Here is a 15,971-nt window from a genome sequence, read left to right on the forward strand (position 1 = left end):
ATGCATTGATGGGATCAGAAAAATGTAGTAGCCTTTCTTGATGACCACAAAAAACGCATAATTTGGGCCAAATTTGATTTTTAAGAAACACAGTACAATTTTACCAACAAACTGTTTCGAATACTAACTTTTTTACCCTTCGGTCTAAAAAGTTGGCTTTACATTTGATTACATAATCTATCTGGCAATTTATTAAAAAACTTATTGCAATAAAAAACTACTCTTGTGTCATCAATGAGCGGTGGAGGCCCTCAATAAAGGTAGAGTCGAAAACCTATCCCCCATAAGCAGCAGTTCTTGGGCGGGGTTAGGGGTTGACAAAACGAAAGGAAGTTTAGAAATATTTTAATAGAAAAACAAACCTGTTTCAAGTTTAAGGCAAGAAAACTTTTTCAAAAAAAGCACACTATCACAGAATGACAGAAGCAATCATTGTCAGAATTGAATGTGATCAAAGATAAATGGCAAAAGAATGCACTAATTCATGTTTGATTTTTTTTATTTCTATGCAGTGGTCTCAGTAATTAATTAGAAAAGTCCCCACCAAAAGGCTTTTCTTGTCGAGAAGATGAAACGGAACTTCACCATAAAAATATGAGTAATGTTTTTTTTCCATGCATTTTATATTATACGTAATAAGAAAAGGTCTTGAATGGTGTTTTCGATTGCTTAGAATAGAATACTTCTGATTTTATCAAGATGCTGTGCTTAGAGGGTGATTGATCAACTACCAATTGATTATAATTCTTGTGCAAGTGCGAATGAGTCAATGTTTTTTTAATGACGTTCTAAATTAAGTAAGAGTTGATGTACTAGCTATTTTTAGAAGTTTCCATGCAACATTGAACGCATTTATTGGATTTTTCCTGCATCGCCATTATTATCATTACCAAAAACGAAAGAGTTTCAAGGCATGTTGTATAAATGCGAAGAAGAAGCGCCACAAGAAGAACAAGCCAGGAGGCTTGTTTTCAAAGGAGGGGGCTATGTTAGAACACAGGGTTCCCATTCATTGCAGGACATCACATGACAATTGCATCATTGCGCTGCAATTGCATCAGCTTCTGTAAATTGTATTATTCTTAAGGTATATAAGGGGTGGCTTTATAGTTAGGTTCAGTGAAGAAGTGTATAGAGAATTGGATAACAGTTTTTGCCGTATTTATCGTGTACGTTTCTGCGAACGACCTACGAACTCACATTTGTAAAACCCCCTTTTTAAGTGGTTTTACAAAATCATATAGAAACAATAGAATCGAAAGCTTGGCACACTAAGAGAAAATTTTACCGATGGCGATATTTTGATCTTTTCTACGTTTTGACTACAGAAATTGAATTTTCATTCCAGATTCAATAATGAAGGTGTGTGTATTTCAACGGGATAAATTGCTGAGCTATGCTGACACCGCTGACACAGGCATGTAAACCAAAATAGCTCGAACTGCTCGTATTTGCTTTATAAGGACAAAATTTAAATGGCAGGCAAGCATTAGTAAATTTCAACATTTAGGAACATTTTTGAAGGAAAAGGTTTAAGTTGAAATAATACTAAAAACATTCCACAATTTGCAGTTATGTCAATCATACAGTGAGTGCCTAGAAATTTTGTGTGGATGTCAGTTGGAAGTAATATCATTATCCTTTTGAAAATGTAATTTACTTCTTGAATTGCTTGAATAGATCCAAATGCTATTTATCTTTTTAATTTATTTGAAAATAATATCATTCCTCAAACAACGTTTCTTGGCCTAGATGGCCGCTAGCTTAAAAGGCCAACAAAAGTTAAACCCAATACAACTAAGCATGTGTTATATAAGGCTCTAATTACAAAAGGCTTCAATAAAATTATAACATAACCAACTATGGGCAAACAATACTACTTAGATTCATAAAAAAAACGATAGCAATTTGTTTCAATTTTTCAAACTATCAATAACATATTTGTAAAGCATAAAGTTGAAAAAGTAAGGAGCTATAAGTCATAGGGATTGTTGTTACAAGAGCTGTTCTTTTTCAGAAGCAATTTATTGGGTTATTATTCATACAAACTTGTTGTTTTTATTGAAAAAGTTTACATTTGGAAATATCATGTTTATTTTATATAAAAAGTTTTGTCGTAAATCATCATAGCCTAGTTACAATCCAATCAAATATTATACATACAACTCTACAATTTACTCTTCTCGATTTCAAGAACATGAGACCTCATCCTAAATACAGGCAACGAACAGTGTACTTGACAATTAAATATACAAGACAAGTATGGTTCAAAATTGAGTGTTGTCAAAGGCTGCGTATGTACACAATTTTCTGTTTTTTAAGTTATATGGCCTTCAAGGTTTTCAACAGATACCCTGCTGAATGATTAAACTAAAGGAAACGGTTATTTCTTAGTGTTGTGGAATGTTAGGAACATTAAGGCTATATAAAATTATATAAAATTTAGAACTAAGAACATTCTTATAGGCTTTTTCACAAATCTCTAAGAGCATTGTAAGCCGATATACGTCCAACGAACCCTCCTCGTAGTGGAATGTCGGGGTTTCTGTACAAATTATCGTGCCTTTTTGGTTTTTTAATTTTCCATCGAATATGTATGGCAATATTGCATCAAATGTGTATAGCCTGTCAAACGTTGACAAATCATGTATTGTAACATTTTAACGTGTTTGGCTTATCACAATTTTGCTTCCACGGTAAGTGTCAATTCGAGAGTTTACGGCACACAAAGAAAGTAGTAAGTGCCAGCCATAACGCCCTCCTCTGTCCTCCCCTCTCGTGAAAAATAAATAGGCCCCACATCGTGTGTGTTAGTGGGTATAGCAACGAGATTGGTTAATTTGGTAGCTTTTAAAAAAGCTGTTTTGGATTGTAGACGACGAGAAAAACTCGTTCGTGTAAACGACAAGTTTACTTGCTGCTTGTGTACTTGGTGACGGCCTTGGTGCCCTCACTGACAGCATGCTTGGCAAGTTCACCGGGAAGGAGAAGCCTGACGGCAGTCTGGATTTCCCTCGAAGTGATCGTTGCCTTCTTGTTGTAGTGGGCGAGACGCGAAGCTTCTTGAGCAATCCTTTCGAAGATGTCGTTGACAAAGGAGTTCATGATGCTCATGGCCTTGCTTGAAACGCCGGTATCGGGATGGACTTGCTTAAGTACCTTGTAGATGTAAATCGAGTAGCTCTCCTTGCGCTTTTTCGACCTCTTCTTATCTCCAGAGGCAGCCTTGCCTCCTTTCTTGCCAACTCCTGCTTTCTTCTCCCCCTTCTTGGCAACCTTTGGGGCCTGTTTTCCTCCTTTTGCTGGGGCGTCAGACATCTTGAAATCTTGAAATGAAGAAAATTCAATTTCGACTTGCGACTTGCGAAATAGACAGAGCAACACTGATCTGGTCTTTTGGCGCCAACGCAAGCTTTTAGTATATTTGTTGGCAGCTGGGTGATTAGCTCGAAGGCCATGTGACACACGTCGATTCGCTGTCTCGTGTTCGCTTATTGTTCGCGGTCGATAGCGGGGGTGTTGATTGGTAGATCTCGAGTAAATGCCCTTTACAAATCGACCACTTTGGCGGGCAAGCAGGCAGTTGCGAACAAATTCGTTTATCTTACAGCAAGGGACCATTTTGTTTTTCAATTTGAAACTGCCAGTGTAGAAACATGTCTGGACGCGGAAAAGGAGGAAAGGCCAAGGCAAGGTCTAGGACATCCAGAGCTGGTCTTCAGTTCCCAGTCGGACGTATCCACCGATTGTTGAGAAAGGGAAACTATGCTGAACGAGTTGGATCGGGGGCTCCCGTCTATTTGGCGGCCGTACTCGAGTATCTCTCGGCAGAAATCTTGGAGTTGGCTGGCAATGCCGCCAGGGACAACAAGAAGTCAAGAATCATCCCTCGACACTTGCAGCTTGCAATCAGAAACGACGAGGAGCTGAACAAATTGCTGAGTGGAGTGACCATTGCACAAGGTGGTGTCCTGCCCAACATTCAGGCAGTACTCTTACCAAAGAAGACCGAGCAGAAAGCTCCAAAATCATAAAGTTTGGACTCACTTGTTGGCCCGGCCCACTTGTTCATAAAAAACGGTTTTTTTAAAAACCACCACGAAAACTGATTTGGTGTACCTGCTTGTCACACACACGATAGGCACATTCTTTGTAAAGGCTATCGATGTACACATATATCCAACTAGTTACATTTTATGTAAAATGGCAATCGATTTTCACATATCTAATATCTGATAATTAGGATTGTAGGCTACATTCGATTGGGAGTAGCTAGTGTTTGGCTGACATGACATTCGATGTTTTCATGCTGCTTCTCGAGGGCTGTGCACCATTGAGACTACATTCATAGCCTGAAATAATGATATGCGGCCTAATAAGGAATACATGCATCAAGAGAATGAGAAACAACATTCAACTGCAAATAACTAACTTTGCTTTAAAATGAAATAACTATGGTTTACTATTTGGCTATTTCAAGTTGGTGATCAGATGGTCTTTCTTTTTCTTTATACTTTCCCGTGTGCAAGTGCTATTTGTTTACCCTAGGGAGTACAGAAATACAGTAAAGCTATATAGTTTCAGTTTCGTTTTGAAAAAGCATCTCTGGTAGGAATTACAATATCTTTATAACGCCTTTGCATTCTTATACTATCTTTCATTCAGTCTTCTAAACAAAGTTGACATTTCGAATTCTTGCTGTCTGCCTACGAATTAACTGACCTTTCTTTGTGTTCAAAAAATTGGACATGTACTTCCTCAACCGGGATATATAGATAGATATTAACTGTATGTTCTTTCGTGAATGGTATTAAAGGGTCTTGTTTTTTAAAAACGGTTGAGTTAAAATGAGCTAAGAAAAGTTTCAATTAAGACCCCCTATAATCGTGTGTTGTCACAAGGTTTAAAACATTGGGTAACATTGGCATCTATGGTAGCTTTTAAAAAAGCTGTTTGTGTTGTTGAAGAAGGCGAGCCACTCCAGTCATTCGTCCAGTAAACAGGACGACGCAACTTAACCGCCAAATCCGTACAATGTTCGGCCTTGTCTCTTCAAAGCGTAGACGACATCCATGGCGGTGACAGTCTTTCGCTTGGCATGTTCTGTGTACGTGACTGCATCACGAATGACGTTCTCGAGGAAAACCTTGAGAACACCTCGTGTCTCTTCGTAAATGAGACCAGAGATTCTCTTTACTCCTCCACGACGAGCCAATCGGCGAATGGCTGGCTTGGTGATGCCTTGGATGTTGTCACGAAGAATCTTTCGATGACGCTTGGCACCTCCTTTGCCAAGACCCTTTCCTCCTTTTCCTCTTCCAGACATGATTGATGAAAATTAGCAATGTAAGTGCAAACTACAATACGCTAAGCAAGTGAACTGCCCGAACTGTGAACTGCAGGGTTTAGATTCAGTAGAAAAGGCGAACGTATTAGGAGCACTTTCTTTATCCTGCCCTGCCATGTTGGTTGCTTGGTTGGCGCCTTTTATAACTCTACTCAAGCAAAGTGTACGAAATCTCTTAAAACTCTACCGACGCTTTGTTCTACATATCCATTTTCTGATGACTTTTTATACTCACGTTTTAGTCTGACAAGAATGTCAGACGAAATACTTGAGAATGTTTAAACTTTTTGCTCTTTTCAAGGCCATTTTTGAATTTTGTTCCACAAAAAGATTGTTCGCAAACATCATTTACGTAAAAGGTTGCTATTATTGCCAATAACCGAGCCAAAAAATACTCAAAATTAAAAGAGAGTAATTTAAAATTGTTCAATCCTCTAAAAATGTCGCGATTTCTGTTTGCCCCAACTTTAAATCAGATCGTAAGAATGTTGTTCAGAACAAGACTACTGGCAGCTCGAAAGTTTAGGGAACAAGCAGCCAATGGGCTTTTTGTTTTTGTCATCTGGCTTCTGTTCTCCCGGCATGTCACGTGGCTTGCTGAATGATTTCAAATTGAAGTCGAATGGCGCCATTTTGCAGATTGATATCTGTTGTGCCTACCGCTCAGTCACCACGTAAATTTCTTCGTTGAGGTATTAAAATGGCTCGTACAAAGCAGACTGCAAGAAAATCGACTGGAGGAAAAGCTCCTCGCAAACAATTGGCAACCAAGGCTGCACGAAAGAGTGCCCCAGCAACTGGAGGAGTAAAGAAACCTCACAGATATAGGCCCGGCACAGTTGCTCTGAGAGAGATTCGTAGATACCAGAAGTCGACCGAGTTGTTGATCAGGAAACTGCCCTTCCAAAGGCTCGTCCGAGAAATAGCCCAAGACTTCAAGACAGACCTGCGCTTTCAGAGCTCGGCAGTGATGGCCCTTCAAGAGGCATCAGAAGCTTATCTAGTTGGACTGTTTGAAGACACCAACTTGTGCGCCATTCATGCCAAACGTGTTACCATTATGCCAAAGGACATACAACTGGCCAGAAGGATTCGAGGGGAGAGAGCTTAATTCAACAAGCAAATTTCATCTTGTCGATGAATTCTTTGAAAAAACGGTTTTTTTAAAAACCACCACGAACACCAGAGATTATATTTCTCCAGCCAGAATACACACGACATGGTCGACTCAAATCAGTTTACTTTTGTTCATATGTTTCATATATATGTTCATGTGTATACAAAAAATCTTTAGATATGTACAATTTGAAAACGTGGAGAAATAAATTTAAAGCAAGCATTATCTGAATGAAGGGAATTCTTAAAGAGGGAGGTCTTTAACAAGCAAACTACTTTGGCTTGGACTTCCTCCATATCTATGAATTGTCAACTTTGCTTAGAAGGCTGATTTATAGAGCATTAAATTTTTTCCTTCCATGTTGGTAAGTCATTTTCCTTCCAACCAAATTTCAGCACCAAGGAAACTAAGATATCCAAAACTGCATGTTTTCTTATATCTCTACTTACTTACAAGTAGATCTTGCTCAACAGTGATTCAAGTCTTCAGTCCAAAGTATAACTTTACTACAAAGTTCTTTCTTGCTATCCATTCACAATTGCACAGCCAAGAGAGAATGGAGGGAATTACTCCTCACAAAATCACCTGTAATGTAAATCATTGCATACTGTGTACAATGGGGAAATAAAATATATCATTTACCACATTTTCATACTGCTAGACTCACATTCAAGTAAATGTAAAATGCAAATTTTTTCTCATGATCAACACTTTAGGCAAACAAGACAAATTAGCATGAAGGCTAAAATTGCACTCAAAACAATAATGCATGTATACATTATTGGTATTATTGGTGCAAAAAGTTTTCAGATTCTGCTAACCCCATGTTAAGATTGATTGAAAATGTTGGGGTCATAGTAAATAAACAATATATAATATATATTCCCTATGCAGTTAAATCATAGCCAACCTCTCATAGCCAATCATAGACGACTAGACTTAATGCTTGTATTCACATGATAAACTCTGATTGTGTAAATAGATTGTAAAAAAAGATTCTTCAAAGAGCAACTTCACAACCTACCAAAAATTGGCTTCATGAGAATAGACTAAATTTTTTACATGCTTATCATTAAGGTCATTGCCCATCAAGATCCCCTCCTGTCAATCCAGTCTTGATATTTATAGTTTGAATTTAAAAGTGCAATTTCTATCACAATACCAAATGCTTTAGACTGTGTGGGACAAATACAAGTGCACTTGCAGTTTTTGTTCTCAACATAATTAACTGACTTTTTAAATGATGAATCTAATTACCTATCTTGTAAGGGTTTTTCAAGCTCACAGCATCACTACACAAGGGTTATGTATCTATGTGTTGTCCAAAGTTGTCTCTTGCTGTTTATTAATCTAAAAACCCGTCAAAGGCAGCCCACCCCTACTGTCAAACCAGTTTTGAGGTATAGTGGGAATGCACATTGGCAAATGAAATGCTACTTCAATTTGCATAACTGACAGCTCCTAATAATACAACCAAAAATATATCATTAACTCTATCAATGCATTTTTTGCTTATTTTCAAGAGAGTGTGCATTTGCAATTGTGTAGTCAAAATAATTTAATGAGTGCTTGGCATTACCTGAAATTAGCTGAAATTGGCTGAAATGATGCTGAATCCTCCTATCTATATCGTAAATATAGAAGCTTGAAATGTAACCATAAAACTGTTAAGCTTGCTCTTTCATTTCTATCAAACTAATAGCAATATTATGCTTGCTTGCTTTAACAGCCAACATAGAACTTCAGAATTATTTCATGCCATTTTCCTAACAAGGTATTATTATTATTGTGCCAATCATTACAAGAACATCACAATCATTACAGGAAAGAACATCACAAAAAACAAAGTGGCAGACAAGGTTGAGTTGACTGTCACTGGCTTGGTGGGCCACCAGCTTTGAAAACTCTACATGTCATTTTTATGATATCAATGCAGCCGAAAGGGCTAATCCAGAACCGATGACCGACGATTTGGTAGCTTTTAAAAAAGCTGTTTGTTTATATGGTAAGTGGCAACATGACTTCATTTTTCAACTCCTACTTCTTCGACTTTCCAGTCTTGGATTTCTTCCCAGCCGGTGATTTTGCTGTCTTCTTGCTGGCACTGGCAGCCTTTTTGGGTTTGCTCTTAACAGCAGCCGATGCCTTCTTACCAGCAGCCACTTTAGGCTTCTTTGCCATTTTGGCCTTGGGCTTCTTTGGTGACTTGTTGGCTCCACTGGCTTTCTTTGGTGTCGAGGCCTTCTTCTTTGCAGGGCTTTTCTTGGCTGAAGAGGCAGTCTTTTTGGCAGCAACCTTCTTCGCTGCTGCTGGCTTTTTCGCAACCTTTTTTGCAGCTACTGGCTTTTTCACTGCATATACATGCATCAGGAGAATGAGAAACAACATTCAACAGCAAATAACTAACTTTGCTTTAAAATGAAATAACTATGGTTTACTATTTGGCTATTTCAAGTTGGTGATCAGATGGTCTTTCTTTTTCTTTATACTTTCCCGTGTGCAAGTGCTATTTGTATACGCTAGGGAGTACAGAAATACAGTAAAGCTATATAGTTTCAGTTTCGTTTTGAAAAAGCATCTCTGGTAGGAATTACAATATCTTTATAACGCCTTTGCAGTCTTATACTATATTTCATTCAGTCTTCTAAACAAAGTTGACATTTCGAATTCTTGCTGTCTGCCTACGAATTAACTGACCTTTCTTTGTGTTCAAAAAATTGGACATGTACTTCCTCAACCGGGATATATAGATAGATATTAACTGTATGTTCTTTCGTGAATGGTATTAAAGGGTCTTGATTTCAAAACGGTTGAGTTAAAATGAGCTAAGAAAAGTTTCAATTAAGACCCCCTATGATCGTGTTAATCGTGTGTTGTCACAAGGTTTAAAACATTGGGTAACATTGGCATTTATGGTAGCTTTTAAAAAAGCTGTTTGTGTTGTTGAAGAAGGCGAGCCACTCCAGTCGTTCGTCCAGTAAACAGGACGACGCAACTTAACCGCCAAATCCGTACAATGTTCGGCCTTGTCTCTTCAAAGCGTAGACGACATCCATGGCGGTGACAGTCTTTCGCTTGGCATGTTCTGTGTACGTGACTGCATCACGAATGACGTTCTCGAGGAAAACCTTGAGAACACCTCGTGTCTCTTCGTAAATGAGACCAGAGATTCTCTTTACTCCTCCACGACGAGCCAATCGGCGAATGGCTGGCTTGGTGATGCCTTGGATGTTGTCACGAAGAATCTTTCGATGACGCTTGGCACCTCCTTTGCCAAGACCCTTTCCTCCTTTTCCTCTTCCAGACATGATTGATGAAAATTAGCAATGTAAGTGCAAACTACAATACGCTAAGCAAGTGAACTGCCCGAACTGTGAACTGCAGGGTTTAGATTCAGTAGAAAAGGCGAACGTATTAGGAGCACTTTCTTTATCCTGCCCTGCCATGTTGGTTGCTTGGTTGGCGCCTTTTATAACTCTACTCAAGCAAAGTGTACGAAATCTCTTAAAACTCTACCGACGCTTTGTTCTACATATCCATTTTCTGATGACTTTTTATACTCACGTTTTAGTCTGACAAGAATGTCAGACGAAATACTTGAGAATGTTTAAACTTTTTGCTCTTTTCAAGGCCATTTTTGAATTTTGTTCCACAAAAAGATTGTTCGCAAACATCATTTACGTAAAAGGTTGCTATTATTGCCAATAACCGAGCCAAAAAATACTCAAAATTAAAAGAGAGTAATTTAAAATTGTTGAATCCTCTAAAAATGTCGCGATTTCTGTTTCCCCCAACTTTAAATCATATCGTAAGAATGTTGTTCAGAACAAGACTACTGGCAGCTCGAAAGTTTAGGGAACAAGCAGCCAATGGGCTTCTTGTTTTTGTCATCTGGCTTCTGTTCTCCCGGCATGTCACGTGGCTTGCTGAATGATTTCAAATTGAAGTCGAATGGCGCCATTTTGCAGATTGATATCTGTTGTGCCTACCGTTCAGTCACCACGTAAATTTCTTCGTTGAGGTTATAAAATGGCTCGTACAAAGCAGACTGCAAGAAAATCAACTGGAGGAAAAGCTCCTCGCAAACAATTGGCAACCAAGGCTGCACGAAAGAGTGCCCCAGCAACTGGAGGAGTAAAGAAACCTCACAGATATAGGCCCGGCACAGTTGCTCTGAGAGAGATTCGTAGATACCAGAAGTCGACCGAGTTGTTGATCAGGAAACTGCCCTTCCAAAGGCTCGTCCGAGAAATAGCCCAAGACTTCAAGACAGACCTGCGCTTTCAGAGCTCGGCAGTGATGGCCCTTCAAGAGGCATCAGAAGCTTATCTAGTTGGACTGTTTGAAGACACCAACTTGTGCGCCATTCATGCCAAACGTGTTACCATTATGCCAAAGGACATACAACTGGCCAGAAGGATTCGAGGGGAGAGAGCTTAATTCAACAAGCAAATTTCATCTTGTCGATGAATTCTTTGAAAAAACGGTTTTTTTAAAAACCACCACGAACACCAGAGATTATATTTCTCCAGCCAGAATACACACGACATGGTCGACTCAAATCAGTTTACTTTTGTTCATATGTTTCATATATATGTTCATGTGTATACAAAAAATCTTTAGATATGTACAATTTGAAAACGTGGAGAAATAAATTTAAAGCAAGCATTATCTGAATGAAGGGAATTCTTAAAGAGGGAGGTCTTTAACAAGCAAACTACTTTGGCTTGGACTTCCTTCCAACCAAATTTCAGCACCAAGGAAACTAAGATATCCAAAACTGCATGTTTTCTTATATCTCTACTTACTTACAAGTAGATCTTGCTCAACAGTGATTCAAGTCTTCAGTCCAAAGTATCACTTGATTACAAAGTGCACAGCCAAGAGAGAATGGAGGGAATAACTCCTCACAAAATCACCTGTATATCACTATAAACTGTGTACAATGGGTTGAGAGAACAAACTTTCCACTCTATCATACTACTAGATTCACATTCACGTAAATGCAAAAATTATCTCAATGATCCTTAGGCAAGTAAGACAAATCATGAAGATGCTGCTAATCCAATGTTAAAATTGGTTGAAAATGGTGGAGTCAAAGTAATTTAAAAATATGTATCATTTTATCCTTCACCCCTGAATTTGAGCATCTTCCTCTACACCCCTGAATCTTAGATATGACGTGATAGGCAAAGTTATTGAATTATATTTTTGCTAAGAAACTTTCTGAATTTATCAAGGTGCTATGCTAAGACTGATCGACTACTGGTTGATAATAATGCTTGTCAAGGTTCAAATTTCTAAATATTTGCCCTGGAAGCGTCAGAAAAGTGAACAGAAGAAAAATAGGGTCGGGAAAGCATAGATCTGAAATCATCTAGAACAGTATGAATGCACTCGACTATTGTTGCTGATACTCATAAATACTCTGAAAAATGTCAGATTTGGAGATTTTGACAACAAATCAGAAACCAAGCTTCATGAATAGTTCCAATGTAACAATTTTATACCTCTTTGAAACAACTTTATCTTAAACTGCAAAATCCAGCAGTTCGTTAGTTTTCGCTGCTTCAATCTTCTTTGCAGACTTTGCGGATGGCGTATTGTTGACTGGATAAGCACCTCTTTTTATCTAAAAATAGTCCCCTGCCCGTTTAAACTACCTTCCCGGTCTATTTTAGTTCTCAGAGCATGAATCTAATCATTTATATAATCAATAATCTTCACCCGAATACTTAGTAAAAAGTCTCGAAATTCTCTCCCCGAGGATGACATGACGTCAGAATTTGTCGGCCCCTTTTAAAAAAAAGATGGTAGAGATTTTATTTTGACCCGGAGTCAAAAAAAACTTCAACGATGTATCATTATCGCCAATTAAGCGGATTAAAAACGACAGATAGCATCAAACTTTTTTCAACAATGTAGCCTTTTACACAATCGTTCATTGTCATTCATCGCGGTCCAATATTGAGAAAAAAATTTAAGAAAAAACGATCGTGTAAACCTGCCTTTATGACTCATGCTTTGGAAATCGGTTTTCCGATACCATTTTGGAAGAGAAGGTAGCTTGATAACATAGCCTATATGATATACGTATAACTCACATGCACTATATTTGCACGCTTCTCCATCCTTTTTATTATTTGATTCGAATTTCACAAAATTTTCTTTTATTTAAGCTCGTTTGGTAGGCTGTTCTTAATCTAAACGTTGAAAATCTACAGGCCTATCTGTAGATGTGCACACACAAGATTTTTTCGATGTCTTGTCTAATGCACACAAAAAAGTAGGGCTGCACACGCAATTTTCTGGGTAAATTTTGAAATCCAGTTAACAGCTGTTTTCATTTTCAGTTATTTCAATTTGTTTGCAAGTTTATTGACCTGAACCTAATCAGTGCGATGCCCATTGTGAGGTTTACTGATTATTGAGATTGATGATGAATAAGGATTTTAAGTTGATATCATCATATCATATCATATCATATCATATCAAAGTACTGGTTTGTAGGTTAAGAGATCGTTAATCTAAATAAATAAACACTGTCTGAACAAACACTTTCTGTCTCCACAATAATTGTCCAGTTTATGTTTGAATAAGTTCAATGATTTGGCATCTACTACATCCCTTGGAAGACGGTTAACCCTGACACTGTAGGCGCGCTTCCTAACACTGGTTTATACGATAACTTCAACTTGTATTGGTCAGCATCAGAATCATCTGATTGTCACAAGTTGAAAAAATTGCTGTCAAAAAATGTTGTTTTTCTAAAGCAGCAATCTGCTTTTCGTAAAGAAAAAGAATACCAAAATTAGAAAGCATTTACCATTTGCTTATGTGTATTTGTGAGCAGATTGAGTGTCTTCTAGATGCCCTTTCCTTCTATTTTGAAAAGCTTTGACATCGAAATGAATTGAATCGAAATAGAATATAAGACATAGGTTTTAAGAGATTGCTCAGAAATCTTAAAGCTATGTACAGTTAGATAAAGAGGGGTCTGGGGGAAATCCCCCAGGAAACTTTTTAAGGGCCACACCCTATAGATTCCTGCATCTCATATCCCAGCATTTTGATTTGATATTTTGAAATGACCTATACCTGCCTAGAAAGTAAAAGTCTAATTAGCACATCCCAATTATCTGGGAAACTACAGTCTAAGTCTATTCCCAATGTCCTAAGCCAAAGGGGCATAAAAGTCTACAATATCTGACTTATGCTCAAGCACCAGTTAAAATCTGTTTGTTAAAATCTAGATTTTCAATCCAGGCCAGCAAACAGATTTGATGCTTCCTGCATGAATATTTAAACACACTTGAAACTGTCGATATGTGCAAGTTTTCCAAACTTAAATTTAGAATATATTAATTTCCTTGGGTGGTTCTGCGTTTATGAAATACTTTGCAGTTAATAAGAATCCACAATTATAGTGTCAAGAATTTACTCTGAAGAGCCCATTCTAAGGAATGAATTGTATTAAAATCAACTGACTGAATGCAGTTTTAAATCCACATTTCAATCCCACACCCTGTTTCCACCCACCTAGAAGTTTTACTGAGTACAAGGTTTCGAAACAATAGAAATTTAATCTTACAAAATATATGATCGACCTTGTGCTAAATTAAAATCTGAAGTCAGAATAATGTGGAATGGTCAAAAGCACTTTTGCAGAAATAATTGCTGCACACACATTGTGTGACGAATTGACAAATTCTTAGGCTGCATGGGCAGGCCATTAGAAGCATGCTGCACACATTGCACCAAAACTGAACAGTGTGCACACATTGAACATTTTGTATGCATTCTTGCACACATGCACACATGGACACATTTCTATTTCCTCTTGCACACACAAGGTCTGGTCATGAACTGCCACACTCTGCAGACTGTCCTACAGACTGAAATCATGACATTAGACCCTCATAATATAAGAACTCGTCCAGCCTTAAAATCTGAAATAGGTTTTTATTTGTAAAGATCACCAAATTAAATAAAACTCTAGAACATTGGAAAAATTAAAACCAAGTTAAAAATTACCTCTTTACTCAACTTTGTAAATACCTTTTGTAGGTAGTAAGGATTTCCACTAATAATTTTGTATTCAACTGAAATTGTAATACCTTTAGATGCAGTAAAGACAATGAAAATGCTTTTGGTCTGAATTGAACATCTTACTTCTTCAATTAAAGAAGTTTATGGTATGTTCAAAGAGAAAAACAGCTCTGTGAAAAGAGGCAAAAAGCAAGTTTGTGGGACTGTGGCCGAAACATGTGCAGCTTAGCAGCAAATTGCCAAATAATGTTTGCCTATGCAAATATGATGAAAATTTGCCATAAATGCCATGAATGCCAATCTTGGCCGTGAATGCTCTCAAAAAGGCAATCCCAACATTTCCTTGCTATGATCACAACTTTACAGGAACAGTTGTCTGTGTTCCTATCACCAAAGATTAATTGTTGGCTCAACTTTTGTCCTATCTGCAAAGATGCAAAGTAATCTTCTCAGGATATATATGTCATTAATGAATCCTTGCCTTTCACTTGGTATGTCTGTAAAAAAAGATAAGAACTACTGGCAAACTCTGCAAAGTGTAAAGGATGGCACAACAAATGGTTGCATGCATACATTGCAGCAATGTTACCAAGCTTTTTACAGCATTGCATGATCAAGGGCAATCAAGCAGAGAGCTTTATGCATAAAGATAACAAGTTTGATGTGCAGAATCTTATCTTAAGCTAGCAATGCTGCAAGTTGACTTTTCAGAAAACTACACATGTACATATCAAGATGAAATACAGAGTGTCCATTGGCAGCAAAACAAAGTAACTCAATATACTGCAGCTCTTTGATTTGTTGGCAAGGTTTATCCTGTAGTACTTGCCTCAGATGACCCAACACATGGCAAAGAAACTTTTTTGGCCAATTAATATCTTATTACTCAAAGTTGTTTTCAAATTTGAAGAAAAGCTGCAAGAATGTGTCTTTGGCTAGAATTTCATGTCTGTTTCTAGCAACATCATAAGAAATTAGGTCAGTAATCCATATAGGTGATGACTATTAATTCCCCGACTGATATTGATTTCTGCCTTTTTAGTGTCAAATGCAAACGAAAATATGATTTAGAATTAGTTTAAGAACAAATGTGGTTTGCTTTGTTTGTAACATCACTTACATGCACTAAAAATGTACTGCACTAAAAACGTAAAAATGTAATGACGAAAAAAAGTTTTTGAAACCATGCATCAATTTAAGAACCAATTTAAGAGCATAAACATCCTCATTCTCTATGAAATATTCAATATAATAGTCAGGCGTACTTCCGAAACTCTAGGTTTTATAAATATGTGTTTACTGTATAAAAACTGGTTTGGTTTAAGGGAAGTCTTAGAATAGGGCACCAGGCCAAAAAAACTTTATGAACCTGGCCAGAATATTAGAACTGGCTACCTATTGTATATATCTCAATAGGAAATATTGTATATATTGTATATATCCCAATAGTATCTCAAT

The 15,971-nt window shown here is 37.5% G+C and overlaps 5 protein-coding genes and 1 pseudogene across 5 annotated transcripts; 3 read left to right on the forward strand and 3 right to left on the reverse strand.

Annotated features, from left to right (window-relative positions):
- Positions 1-2,539: 2,539 nt before the first annotated feature.
- Positions 2,540-3,400, reverse strand: LOC148959402 (histone H2B pseudogene; annotated as a pseudogene).
- Positions 3,401-3,573: 173 nt separating this feature from the next.
- Positions 3,574-4,816, forward strand: LOC148959403 (histone H2A-like). The gene has a single exon (XM_089110684.1). The coding sequence runs from the start codon at positions 3,657-3,659 to the stop codon at positions 4,032-4,034; it is 378 nt and encodes a 125-aa protein (XP_088966810.1). The 5' UTR covers positions 3,574-3,656; the 3' UTR covers positions 4,035-4,816.
- Positions 4,817-4,970: 154 nt separating this feature from the next.
- LOC148959404 (histone H4) lies at positions 4,971-5,395 on the reverse strand. The gene has a single exon (XM_089110686.1). It carries the CDS (start codon positions 5,324-5,326, stop codon positions 5,015-5,017), a length of 312 nt encoding a protein of 103 aa, XP_088966812.1. The 5' UTR covers positions 5,327-5,395; the 3' UTR covers positions 4,971-5,014.
- Positions 5,396-5,974: 579 nt separating this feature from the next.
- On the forward strand, positions 5,975-6,679 carry LOC148959405 (histone H3). The gene has a single exon (XM_089110683.1). It carries the CDS (start codon positions 6,048-6,050, stop codon positions 6,456-6,458), a length of 411 nt encoding a protein of 136 aa, XP_088966809.1. The 5' UTR covers positions 5,975-6,047; the 3' UTR covers positions 6,459-6,679.
- A 2,688-nt stretch (positions 6,680-9,367) lies between these two features.
- LOC148959406 (histone H4) lies at positions 9,368-9,840 on the reverse strand. The gene has a single exon (XM_089110685.1). It carries the CDS (start codon positions 9,770-9,772, stop codon positions 9,461-9,463), a length of 312 nt encoding a protein of 103 aa, XP_088966811.1. The 5' UTR covers positions 9,773-9,840; the 3' UTR covers positions 9,368-9,460.
- A 602-nt stretch (positions 9,841-10,442) lies between these two features.
- On the forward strand, positions 10,443-11,125 carry LOC148959407 (histone H3). Its single transcript, XM_089110558.1, has one exon. The coding sequence runs from the start codon at positions 10,494-10,496 to the stop codon at positions 10,902-10,904; it is 411 nt and encodes a 136-aa protein (XP_088966684.1). The 5' UTR covers positions 10,443-10,493; the 3' UTR covers positions 10,905-11,125.
- Positions 11,126-15,971: the final 4,846 nt, after the last annotated feature.

Source organism: Rhopilema esculentum, chromosome 10 (assembly GCF_057945365.1).
Source record: "Rhopilema esculentum isolate cy_ngs chromosome 10, ASM5794536v1, whole genome shotgun sequence".
Lineage (NCBI taxonomy): Eukaryota > Metazoa > Cnidaria > Scyphozoa > Rhizostomeae > Rhizostomatidae > Rhopilema > Rhopilema esculentum.

Excerpts from the sequence above, each read along its gene's own strand:
- LOC148959403 (XM_089110684.1), top strand. The coding sequence starts at position 3,657 with ATGTCTGGACGCGGAAAAGGAGGAAAGGCCAAGGCAAGGTCTAGGACA.
- LOC148959404 (XM_089110686.1), bottom strand. The coding sequence starts at position 5,326 with ATGTCTGGAAGAGGAAAAGGAGGAAAGGGTCTTGGCAAAGGAGGTGCC.
- LOC148959405 (XM_089110683.1), top strand. The coding sequence starts at position 6,048 with ATGGCTCGTACAAAGCAGACTGCAAGAAAATCGACTGGAGGAAAAGCT.
- LOC148959406 (XM_089110685.1), bottom strand. The coding sequence starts at position 9,772 with ATGTCTGGAAGAGGAAAAGGAGGAAAGGGTCTTGGCAAAGGAGGTGCC.
- LOC148959407 (XM_089110558.1), top strand. The coding sequence starts at position 10,494 with ATGGCTCGTACAAAGCAGACTGCAAGAAAATCAACTGGAGGAAAAGCT.